The sequence below is a fragment of the Pararge aegeria genome, chromosome 6, assembly GCF_905163445.1.
Source record: "Pararge aegeria chromosome 6, ilParAegt1.1, whole genome shotgun sequence".
In the NCBI taxonomy this organism is placed as follows: domain Eukaryota; kingdom Metazoa; phylum Arthropoda; class Insecta; order Lepidoptera; family Nymphalidae; genus Pararge; species Pararge aegeria.
This window is the reverse complement of record NC_053185.1, coordinates 20,112,140-20,125,101: the sequence shown is the minus strand read 5'-3', so window position 1 is coordinate 20,125,101 and position 12,962 is coordinate 20,112,140. Positions and strand designations below refer to the sequence as shown.

The 12,962-nt window shown below is 37.9% G+C and overlaps 1 protein-coding gene across 1 annotated transcript in view; it reads right to left on the bottom strand.

The window, feature by feature from the left end:
- LOC120624199 (eIF-2-alpha kinase activator GCN1) overlaps positions 1–12,962 on the bottom strand; it is a 40,028-nt gene that overhangs the window by 24,871 nt on the left and 2,195 nt on the right. The window contains exons 6-15 of the mRNA XM_039890592.1: positions 11,808–12,060; positions 10,873–11,051; positions 9,262–9,459; positions 7,882–8,034; positions 7,401–7,560; positions 4,983–5,312; positions 3,448–3,641; positions 2,000–2,178; positions 817–946; positions 374–454 (exon numbers count right to left, since the gene is read on the bottom strand). Of these exons, the coding sequence (XP_039746526.1) occupies positions 374–454; positions 817–946; positions 2,000–2,178; positions 3,448–3,641; positions 4,983–5,312; positions 7,401–7,560; positions 7,882–8,034; positions 9,262–9,459; positions 10,873–11,051; positions 11,808–12,060 (1,857 nt within the window). The remainder of the gene's footprint in view (positions 1–373; positions 455–816; positions 947–1,999; positions 2,179–3,447; positions 3,642–4,982; positions 5,313–7,400; positions 7,561–7,881; positions 8,035–9,261; positions 9,460–10,872; positions 11,052–11,807; positions 12,061–12,962) is intronic.

Sequence of the window (12,962 nt, the reverse complement as noted above, 5' to 3'; positions counted from 1 at the left end):
CAATTAACTTTTTCTAACTTGTTTTATTGTATAAACAATGTTTTCATTACTTTGAAGTGTGTAGTATGTTCACAGAATTAAGAACATATATTAACCGTGTACACAACTAATACTGAAGCATCAAAAACCTCTCCACTTTAGTAAGTTTTTCGAACGTTTTACTGTTTTTGGACACAATGCACTGTATGCAATAATGGCCGAATGAGGGTTCTGTGTGTTGTTAAATCTATGCGTATTTTTTTTTTTATTTAAAAAAAATCAAGTACGACAAAATCAGGTAAAAAAGAAAAAATTCACACATTTTTTTTGTGGAAGTTTGTTTTAATGATTTGTTAAAAGAAATCTGCATAGTTTGATAATTCTAGCTACTTACCTCAGCCAACCTTTCTCGAATAGCGTTTTCTTTAGCCAGTTGTGTTTTCATGGCTTCCTTCTGTTTAGCTGACAGCGGCACCTGCGACGCAAACAAATTGATGCTAGAAACCACTGAGGTAAGAATTAATTAAATCAATACTTGCTAAATTCTAGACTTGTTGGGGCAACTCCGAGCACACACTGCATCGTCAGCAGATTACACAATGGTCGTGCCACTCGATGCGTGGTCGATCATATATCATTATCGTTTTTTTTTTGTTAACCTGGCTTTATATTTACGATAAAGACTTTTTCTTCTTTTTCTCCCTTATTTATCATCACTCACAAAGAAATGCAACTTTTGGTCCTTAGAGCCGGATATGGATACAACCTATCGGTTTAGTTCTTGGCGCAATAGTGAGTAGCGATCCGTACCGTTTAAAGGCTAGGCGTAATACAAACCTCTTTAATCTTGCCCTCCTTCCGTCGCTTCTCGTCGATCTCGCGCCGGAGCTGCAACTCTTCCAGCTGCTCCTTGTAGCTGTACGCCTTGCTCTCGCGCTTCAAATTCATCTCCTTGTTCTCCTCGATGCTGCGACAAACAACACTTCGAGATAAGGCATGCAAACCTTCAAAATCCCCCCCCCCCCCCCCTCTACTACTACAGATAGATAACCTTTCATCACCATCATCATCATTAGGTTAAAGATTCGAGAAAATAATAAATTCATGAATAGTTACCCACCCTTGCCTTCGGCTATAATCCATTTATATACAATGCTGTATCAACATGCCGCTAAGCAACACTGTTGCAATGTTGTGTTCCGGTCTGATCTCTAAAATTGATGGACACATGACGGCATGTTGCAGGATGTGCTCCTTGCATGCCCTGTGAAGTGTCGCTCTGTTTATAGGCAACGGTTTTCCACTTGCCATCAGCACGCCTAGTATGGGCAGGAGACAATTATCTCCCACAGCTTTATATACTCTCAGAGCACTGTGGAAATAATATCCAAATAACATGTGTTTAATAATAAACGGGGGTAAACTTTTCCTATACCCCCGTGCTTTAGTAGGTGGACCCCTTAATAATAATTTTATTTTTGTTTCCTGCCTGTGCTAGCCCTGCAGGTGGTTATTGCATGATCTGCATGATCTGTTAATAAAATGGTCTGTCAATCTATATATATAAAAGAGAAAGTGTGTGGGTATGTTCCGTATAGGCTCCGAAACGGCTGGACCGATTTCAATCAAACTTTCAGGGAATCTCCGGATTGACCTGGCGAGTAATCCTGTTAAGTTTGGTGACGATCGGAGCACACCTCTACATTTTTGAACTGTGAAATATAGCTTTTATTTAGTATGATGATATTCTATTGTTGGGTGTACATAGGTGTATAGATCTTCACCCGCTCGAGAAGAGAATAGAAGAGAATGAATACGGAGAGAAATAAATGTTTTAACATATTATGAGACTTAAATTAAAAAAGTATGTAAGTTTATTGTTTAAATACAATAAAGCAAAATCTAGCCGCCGAAGCGGGCTGGGTGCGCTAGTTATTAATAAAATAAATTTAATAAGTACTACTACTACTACTAAATGATATTGAAACCGCTCTACTGCTAGAGAGGTGTGTACGCTTACCCGGGCACCACGCTCTTGTCGTACAGGAGTCCGGGCGGCGTGAGGAACACGAAGTAGTCGTCGCGCGACACGTGCAGCAGGTCGGGGCGCTGCAGCGCGCCCAGCGCCGCGCGCACGGCCGCGCCGCCCGCGCCCGCCGGCCCGCAGCGCACCAGCGTCGCCACCACGAGGCGCGCCGTCTGGAACCACAACGCTCCTGTTACACACATCCCTACTCATGAATGTCAATGTAACTTTGTTTGTTACGCTTTCACGCAAAAACTACTCAACCGATCCTCATGAAACTTACGTTTAGGTTAGGTTTAAAGACATATTTTCCCATAAATAGACCCAAGTCACTAACATAGGAAACTTGATTTTCTATAATAAATTAATACACTTCACCATTAGTTTAAACTAAATTCAATTTTACCATTATCTACTCATTCAATGTATTCGTCTTTAAATTTATTGGTATTACTTAATATATAAGAAGCTAATTTAGTTTTGAATACATTGAATAAGTTTACATTTTTATAGGTATAGGTTAGGTAAATAAGTAAATATACTACGAAAATACACACATCGCCATCTAGCCCCAAAGTAAGCGATGCTGATGAATATTTTTTTTATTAATATAATTACACATAAATTCTTATAATATACAGATAAACACCCAGCCACTGAAAATCATTCATGTTCATCACATAAACATTTTCAAGTTGCGGGAATCGAAGCCACAACCTTGGACTCAGAAAGCAGGGTCGCTACAAACTGCGCCAATTGGCTGTCGTACTTAGTCGGAGTTAGTCTCGAACTATAAAATTCTTTTGGGTAATCTTATGGCTTCGCGTCACCGATGACCTGGACATGCTTGTGACACGTACTGTTAAATTAGAGGCCTTTGTCAATGTATACGCATATACATATTTTAAAAATAAATTTCATTTCATACACTAATGGCCATTTTCACTAAACAAAAAAATCGCCTGAATTAAAAGAAGAAAATGCCTAGTGATTTAGTTGATTCCTAAAAAAAAAGATTCACGAACTCTTTTATGCGATATCTTACGACGTTAGGCGCCATCTTAAGTTCCGACACTGATTCGGCGAATCGAAAAGTTAAGGAGACTCGTAAACTGGCATTTGACAGATATTTTTTTTTTATATAATCTTAATTCAAATATGAAAATTGAAAAATATGATTATACAAAAACAAAACACAACAACAACAAGTTACGTTATATAAGTTGCCTACTGAAAATCGATTTGTGAAAACGTGCATGATACATTATAATTACTCGACTGTATTTATACAATATCTCTCAGTTGGTAGACGGCAGTAGATTATTATGTTAGTCTATAATCGGAATATGCTATGCACTCTAAATAGCTACAGCAATTGGTAGCTAGCTCGCTTACTTCTTACAAGAAGTCAAAGAGCTAAAGCTACAAAAAAAGGCATTTACCTCAGTGGAAGTGAAGTCGGTGATGTACAGCTGTTTTAGCTGGGTGAGATATCTGTTCACGAGGCGGCCAGCATCCAGGCCTAGGTAGGCGACCAACTTCATCCAGGAATTGTTGTTCATGGCCTCTACTAAGGGATTGTGGGTAGATGGTAGGGCCTCCAAGGCTAATCTCTCAGCGTCCTCCACTTTGTAACCTACAAGTGCAGTTTTCAGCAGAGTCAGTAATTGGTTGGAAGACAGTTTATTTAGGACCTTGCTTCTCTTTTCTGTATCTCTAGTCCCTACATGGATAAAAATGCGAAAGTTGATTCTTAAAAAAAAATTTAGGACTTACGATACCAAATTCCAAATTTGACGACCCCCAGGCGGAACGACGAGCGGCCCGGGTCCGATTCACGCCAGAGACAATTTGGGAATTTATTATTTCAGAATTTGCCTCGGCTTGTTACCACCCTACCGACAAAAACGTGTCGCGAAGCGATTTAGTGTGCCGGTACGTTGTCGCGTGGATACCGATTAGGGGTATGACTACCATACTCCCTAACAGGTTAGCCCGCTACCACCTTAGACTGCATCATCTAGAGGTGAGATTGCAGCCAAGGGCTAACTTGTATAGGAATAAAAAAATAAATAATCAAAAATAGGTTTGTAACAGTTTACTCTGAAGAGGGAAAAACAAAATAGCGTTCGGATATATCACATAGAAGCATTGTTACGGGATTAAAAGCAGTCTTTAACTGTTAGGTCCATAAACTACTTCTATTATCGAAAATTCCTACAAATGTGTTGATCTGCGTGATTGTAGGACAAACACAATTTCGCATTATGACATTGCTAGAAAAGTATAGTATGTAAATACTAAATATAGTATGTTATTTGATGGTCAAGTTGTATTATTAGCAAGTTTACATAAATCTAATGATTTCAATTTAGGTGTAGCTTCGTTAAGAGCTGACTTCACGATCTGCGCTTACTATTGCGAAGTTGCCAAAAAATAAATGCTTACTAAGAATTTTTAAAAGGAAAACAATACCTAAAGGACCTTAACAATTCATAACTTTGATTGACTACTAAATTAATAATGAAGCGGTGATAGCGCAGTGGGTAGGTGCTCGAATTCACTTTTGGCGGGGCCGATTTCGAATCCTAACACGCACCTCTAACTTATGTGCGTTTTAAGTAATTAAAAATATCACTTGATTCGAAAGTGAAGGAAAAGATCGTGAGCAAACCTGCATGCCTGAGAGATCTAGATAATGTTCTCAAAGGTATGTGGAGTCCACCAATCTGCACTGGGCCGGCATGGTGGACTACTGCCTTAACCCCTTCTCATTGTTGGAGGAGATCCGTGCGCTGTGGCACGTGTGACACAGTGTGGCGGTAATGGGTCAATATGATGAAATTAATAAAATCACGAACTAGTAAGGATCATAAATATCAATTTTGAAACAGCAATAAGGGAGATATTTTATATCAACAAACACCTTTGAGAAATAATGTATAGAGATTTGTTTATTTAAACAAATGTATCTCACCTTTAAAGGAGCAGAGAGCTTGAACGCAATCCAAAATCATCTTTCCCGTTACATCCACTTTGTCTTCAGGAGGGGTCTTCTCTTTCACAGTGAATATCCTTCCTTCCTCCAACACTTCATTCAACTTTTGCACTAAGTTTCTCGCTAATATGGCTCGATCTTCTCTGGCAAGTAACGCTTTCACTTCCTCTATGCCAGCAGTCCGGACCGACTTCGCAGGAGACAGAAGAACTAGTATAAATGCCTTCAACACGGGTGAATTTTTGTCAGTGGCAACACTCTCGTACTTTTCCAAAACGGTTCTGCATAACAACCCGACCTGTGTTAGGACTATAAAGGGGTAAATGATATAGTGCAACCTTAACAGCAAATGAACAAACAACTAAAGTTTTTAAATATTTCCAATTTAATTCACTAATCCAGCCATTTTAATAGACAACCTTTGTTATCTATGATTATATTTCAGATTTTACGTGTCGTTAGATGGTATTTTTTTGAAAGAATTTTACTTTAAAGATTTTACCCTGCTAATTTAACCAAATCTCTGTACAGATATTAAAAAGTAGGGTATTTGGAAAAAACTAAGCATAAGGTTTTTTGTTGAAATTTTGTCTTCAACACCATTTATGGTATATTCACACTGTTAAAAGGTTTCAAAAGTTGTCTATTGAAATAGTTATAGGTCTAGGAACAAGCAGCAATATGAAACCAAATTAATTTGATTAGTATGTGCAATGTGATCTAATTCTATTTAAGAAATGTAATGCATTAAACAAGTAGTCTGCCCACTACAGAGGACCATGAACATAAAGTTTATCGACACTTTTGTCTTATCCTGAGTTGCGTTCATTGATGTGACGCGCATGTTGTATTCGTTTGAGTATTCCAATCCCAGTTCTAAAATGGTTCGAAGACACGGATAGGTATATTTATTTCCATATTCATTATTTATTTCAAGTTGGCCTAAATATAAATACAATAAGAAAACACGTAATAATAATTACAAACAAACATTAATAATTACAAAAAATATAAGCCGTCTAACTGTTCACTGGGCTTAATGGGCATGTAACCCAAAATGCTGGCGCTAAATAAGCGCCAGCTCTTGGGTCACCAGACGTCAATACCAATTTTTGGGACACGATGTTAATAAAATTTTTCGTGTTCAAAGACTAAATAAATAATAAGTTATTTTGGTGGTTTAGTTTATGTTGAGAATAGTGTTACGTTGAATTTGGTTCACACTTTCACTTTTTACATAAGACTTTACGTAAACATTATATAAATTGTAGAATGGTGATGCCATTTTATACACAAAAAAAGGTAACAAATAAAGGGCTAAACTTCTCTACACCTGTCCGCCACTGTCGACCGCCACTAGTGTTGTTTATATTTGTCATGTACCGTACATTGTTCGTTTAGAATACGAAATGAAAATTCTTTCACTACCAAAAATCAACGTTTTCGGGAATGGCTAAATATTACCTAATTAACCCTTGCTAATGTTATAAAATCTAACTTTTTCTAAACCGAGTAGGTATCAGTTGAGTAAAAGTTTCCTGTTTTTTCAAATTCAGTCACAATGACATCTACTCGTATTTAACTCATGTGTTGAAATCAGTGAAAAAATGTATACGGCGTACTTTATAATAGTTACTTTAATCTTCGTACACCACACCACACAGATCTTCTAAAGTAAGCTATAATCAATACATATTTGAAAATTTAATTTATGTACATAAAAATATAACAAAACTCAAAAAGAAAGTGTACTGTAAAAGTATTAATATCAGAAGAAAATAACCTTGTAGTGCAGTTTACTAGGCTGGATAAACTTAGCAATTCATTTAAGGGTAATTGTATAACATTTTATAACAAATCACCAGATGTAATCCTTAAGATGTCTCTCAATGAGTTCAAAGTTTATAAAAAACGTAAGCTTTTACAAAAATCCTATTATAATATTAAGAATTACATGTACGGTAAAAAAACTTGGGTATGAATTCATAGCGAAACATTAACTCGATTGTGAGAAGTTCATAACAAAAACCAACCTAGCTAAGTTTGTTGTGGGCTCTTCTTAGACCAGGGCGCGTTTGGAACCTTCGTAGCTTTAGATTTAAGTTGGCGAACGAAGTTATCACCATCCCCTTACAATTATGTAAACAAATTTGTATGAAAGCTTCATAAGTGCCTGTGATGAACTACATGAATAAAGAAATTTTGAATTTGCTATATTTGCTAATTTAGCAATGTGCGTTGTCAAATCAACGATTCAATCAATTCTGAGATTGCATATTAAGGTAATTAACTCTTGTAATTTTTGCTTGCTTCTATCAAATGGACCTGTATGTATAGTCTATGATTACTAGTCCTGTGTAGTGCACACTAACTTGATTAAAAAAAAATGATAGGTACCGTCATCGGGTGCCGCGGCGAGCACTCTGTCGTGAAGCAGCACATGCTTTTGATGGTGAGTGAGCGCCGTCCACGCAGTCCCACAAGTGGGCAGTTCTTGTTCTGTGTCCAGTTGCGCCAGCGCCGCCATCGCGCATATACCCTCGCTCACTATCAAGTGCTGCGGGAGAGGTAATGATAGCGGGATTAGGTTTCGCCATCCAATATTAAACATTATACATCTTTACAAACAATTACATTAGGAAAGGAAATTTGATAATTTCAAAATTTAGATACATGGAAATGATTTGAAAAGATTTATTTGTTATTTTAAAGAGTAAACAATAGATGGACTAAGCAGATGGCCCACCTGATGGTGAGTGAAAAACCATCGCCAAACGCAAACGCCAACCATGCTTGTGCAATTTTCATGAAAGTCATTAAATAAAAATGTTGGTCATAATTCATTTTGTCCAATGACACCCCATTTGGATGAGCTCACCTGCAACGGTTGCTGCGCGGCTTTGTCGGCTGCGGCCAGCAGCGGGCCCCACAGCGCCTGGCGGTGCGCGGGCCCGCGGCGCAGAGCTCGCGATATTAACGAGGTGTACGCTATGCGAACTGTCTGCGTCGTGCTCTTGGCTGACAGACCTTTCTGCAAGCATTTTAGACCTTATTGCAGTGAAGTATATGATATATATAGATGTTACATAGAAACAGTTTACCTGTTAGGTAGTATGGTAGTCCCCCAGGCGGAACGACGGCGTAACGGGTCCGATTCACGCCAGAGGCAATTTGGGAATTTATTATTTCAAAACTTGCCGACAAAGACTTGCCGCAAAGCGATTTAGTGGTTCCGGTACGTTGTCTAGTGGATATCGATTTGGGGTATGACTACCATACTCCCTAACAGGTTAGTCCGCTACCATATTAAGACTGCATCATCACCTACCACCAGGCAGTGGCGTGCACTTCATACATGCACGTAAGCACTGCCTACCCAAATTATGTTTTATAACACATATTAGAGAGGAAATTTTCCATTTTATGCCATATTCCTGCTTTATGCATATCCTGGTCGAAGGCCCTGTGCAGGTCATTGCCAACAGGTAAGATTGCTAACTCACAAGGGTTAACTTGTAGTGGAATATAAAAAAAAGCTTCCTACCCACCCTACTCGCAGCAGCCAAGAAAAAATTACAGGGAAGAGAAGATATAGGATGCGACGATCCCACTGGCGAAATGGTCTTATAAGAAAATAACTGCTGGGACATTTTCGGGTTTGTCTGGTCTGGTGAAAGACAAGCGATAAAGCGTTCCAGTATGATTAGGCGTAAAAACCGTTGAGTTTTACACAACTGTCAAACTACCTAACAACTACGATACTTCCATCGTACCAGGTGAGCAGTCAAGGACTAACGTGTAGCGAAATGAATTAAAAAAAATAGACGGTGCAGATTGTTATGGTATCACTGCTTGCCATACATGCGTATTGCGATAGTGAAACTAATTTTACCAAACATTTTACGCAGCAAAATTACAGACTTACTGTATTACATATATAATAATAAGGCACGTTAAAAATAATTCAATATCCCATATGTCCTTCCAGTATTTAAGTCTTGTAACATGTTATAAAGACCTTCGCTTCTGTGCACTTTCACAAAGCCACTTAGCATCGACAACACTTTCATTGAGTGCCTATGATCGTTTTAAATACTAAAATTGTAGTTCCTGCAGGATTACAGTGAATCCAAATTTCTGGTCTAGGAACATTATGGTGTTTGTATTCTAAAAAAGGCCTAAATGAACACTAAATGTATGACAGAGAAAAGCTTTTTATCACATTCAGATAAATCGGATAACATATTTAAATACATACCTTATATATCTGCAGGATTTTCTCGGGTAATGGAGTGTCCAGGCTTTGAATCCAACTGTTCAGAGCCTCTAAAGCAACGCATATTGTCCGTTCATGTGACTCGCTGTCAAGCACACGGCCAGTCTGTGTAACGACTTCATCAAACAGTTTGAGCCTGTCCTCTGGCAACACAGCTAGCTCGCTTAATGTGCCCACACCCTGGAAGTTACACACTTTATCAAATACAATCAATATTTGAATTACCCATGTGTTGCCAGAGTCATAACATTCTATAGGGTAAACAACTGAAAACAATATACAAACACTTTTTTAAATTGTACAGTTTATAGATTGAGAGTCAGTTTTCTCTTCTAACTTAGTCAAAGATCTGATAAAGAATTCGCACCCAGACCAATCACACGTTAGGTACCCAAATGCTTCGGTAGATGAACGAGAAATCCTTCGTGGGGATGGGTATATGCTTTTATAATACCGAAGGTAATATTAGATCTACCTTAACCTAAGTTTAAACAATATATTAAAACACATTTAACCAATCGTGGAAACTTTCATCCACTATTCTACACTTTATACCCCGAACGACGGCGTCGCATCGTCCGCCTATGATATTACCTAATTTTCGCTTTACCTTTTCTTAAGACCGAACAATCAAATACAGTTTTTGTTTAAATCCGACAGATATAAAAAACTATATTCTATTCGTTTTTTATTCTGTTGTGTGAGAGATGATAGCAGAGTGACCTGCTTCCAAACAGCCTTGTCGTTAAGAAATTGTCGTCAGTATAATGTTATAAAAGCATATACTGTAAGTAACCTATTTCTTTAAATTTGGCACGAAGGGACTCGCGTGATCTAAGTTTTCAAATCGATCGTACAGCTCTTTTCTGTAGTATAAATATAGTTTCTATAACAGCAGCTCTGCCCCATAACAAGATTCCAAACAACATTACACGATGGAAGTATGCAAAATAAACATGCCTAGTTACAACATCTGTTAACTGGCTAATTTTTCTAATGGCATAATATGGGCACCCCATTGTATTGTATGGAATTTTCCTTTTTTAATGACTTTCCATTTATCATTACGTTTTTGTCAACTGTTTTCTTTGCTTTCAAAACTAAGTTATTAACAGTAAAGCAGTGAGATACATGCGAAATAGCACGGCTTACATTATCAGAATTGTCTTTACTTCTCTCAGTCTTGTAAATTAAAGATGTATCATCTGCAAACAGTACAATGTCACAAGTGTTCCTGGCATGGTGTGGGAGATAATTTATATACACCAAATATGGAAAAGGACCCAAAATTGAGCCTTGTGGGACACCCATTAAGGTTGATATACCCTGAGACTTTATACCTGCCTGAGACGTTATGCATACCTTTTGTGTTTTATCACTAAGATAAGAGGCAATCAAATAAGTGCAACATTTTTTGATGCTGTAGTAGCTTAGTTAAAGTAATAAGGTTTTATGTTCAACGCAATCAAATGCTTTGGATAGACCACAAAAGCACCAATGGCAGTCTGCGAACTTTTCCAAGCATCATAAACATGTTTTATAAGTTTAGCCATATTGTTCTGGATGAAGAAGGTTATCAACACTGTGACTCACATGCAGCACGGCGATCTTGTCCTCGCTGGAGGTGAGCTTGCCGGCGGCGCCGTTGTAGTGCGCGAAGGCGTGCGCCAGCAGCGTGCGCGCCGCCCCCGCCTCCGAGCAGCTGCGGCTCAGCGCCCGCAGCGCCGCCGGGGCCTGCGCGCGCACCCACGCGTCGCGCGAGTGCAGGCTCACTGCGGACAAGCGTGCGCTCATTGCAGGACACGAACAAGCAGGAGAGCTATTTGTGACAGAGCTCGGACTGGTACTATCGCCATGCCTGCGTGGTCGCCAGAGTAATGATGGACGCAGGCAGTGGCGTGAATAGATGGTATGCACAGGGTATGCAGGTAATATAAAATGAAGAAAATATCCAGTATGAGTTATAACAACTTAAGAATGGGCATAGTAAGAGTTTTAAAAAGCCTACCCTTAAGTGTTTGTAACTCTTACTGGAGATTTTCTTCATTTTATTCCATCTGTATATAGGCGATGTTGCCAAATATTCTTTTGATGTGTACATTAAATTAAAAACTTGTACACTGTAGTGAGACAAATACTGTGGGAACAGTTTGTTTTCCTGGGATGTTATTATATGGCTAAAAATCAAGTAGACTGGTGGCTTGGCTTGGCACTTGGCTAAGTTTGTTGTGCGCTCTTCTTAGACCAGGGCGCGTTTGGAACCCTCGTAGCTTTAGATTTAAGTTGGCGAACGAAGTTATCACCATCCCGTTACAATTATGTAAACAAATATGTATGAACGCTTCATAAGTGCCTGTGATAGGCCTACATGAATAAAGAAATTTTGAATTTGAATTTTGAATTTGCTTAGTAGTAGTAATTACACCCTAGTAAAGTGAGGACAGACAAACAAACAAGCGAACACACTTTTGCTTATATAATATATAAATGAATTGAAAAATAATTTCAATAAAATAAAAAAGACCCACCAATCAGACTCTTGCCAATATCAATGGCTACACCATCCACATAAACATCCAAATTCTCAAGCACCACACCAACAGTCTGTGTGATGGTTTCTGGACTTCTCAACATGGCTTTGTGCAGGGCTGGCAATAATGTTTCTTGTACGTCAGTCTTTTGCAGAATATGTAGCAGATCAGAGCAAGCCCTGATAAAGTTAGAGTTGGGACGGATTTTGACACTGATCAGACTTTTTGTGAGGCTTTCTAGCATTTTTGCCTGGAAATAAATGTAAGTAAATTAATTTGTTAGATTGATACAGCAACGGGATCTTATCTTTAATACATCATAAAGTTGCGCCAAAAAATAAACTGCAGTAGCGAGGAATAGATAAATAGATGCTGCAAACATATTTAACTGGGATATAAGGTGGACCTCAAGTATAAGGTAAAATGACGGGTACATGTTTATCATTATCTAGTCTGTATCTCATAATGTGGACTGTAAAATATAGTCAACTAACATAAAGTTCTGCATAGGCAACATAGTATATAAATGTTTGCAAAAACAAATTCAGAATGAAAGATCAAAACGCTTGGGTATAAATCTTTTCAAAAACTACAGCGACACTAAAAATGTTTATTTTTAAAATATTTCAGAGCACATTATTATAAATCAAATCTATATATGCCATTCGCTTTCAATTATTCAGCTCAGCATAATAAACTGTTGTATTATAAACTTTTAAAATCACAAAATCAATCTTTATTGAACAAATAATACACTGATTTTTAACTGTGGTAATAATACTTGTATAGAGGTCTAAATAAGGCATCTACACCTGGTCTCAGTAGTTAGGGACCTTATTAGCCTAAGTAGTAAGTACCCAAATATGTCTTTATACTATACACTGTCACAACACTGTCTAGAACATATACATTTAGGTTGAGATCAAAGGCATAAAATAACTATATCTCTTCTTTATTGATGTGCTATCAGGTTAGGATAGGGCTGACTTGCAACAGGTGAAAACATCCCCAAAAAAAATAACAGAATAAAAAAATCTAGTGAAATTCCAAACTTTCAGAAGGATTGCCTACTAAAGCAATATTTAACTAATGTATACTTGGTAAAATTAATATAATCTCGCTAAATGGCAAATTACTGTTGATCAATTAAAA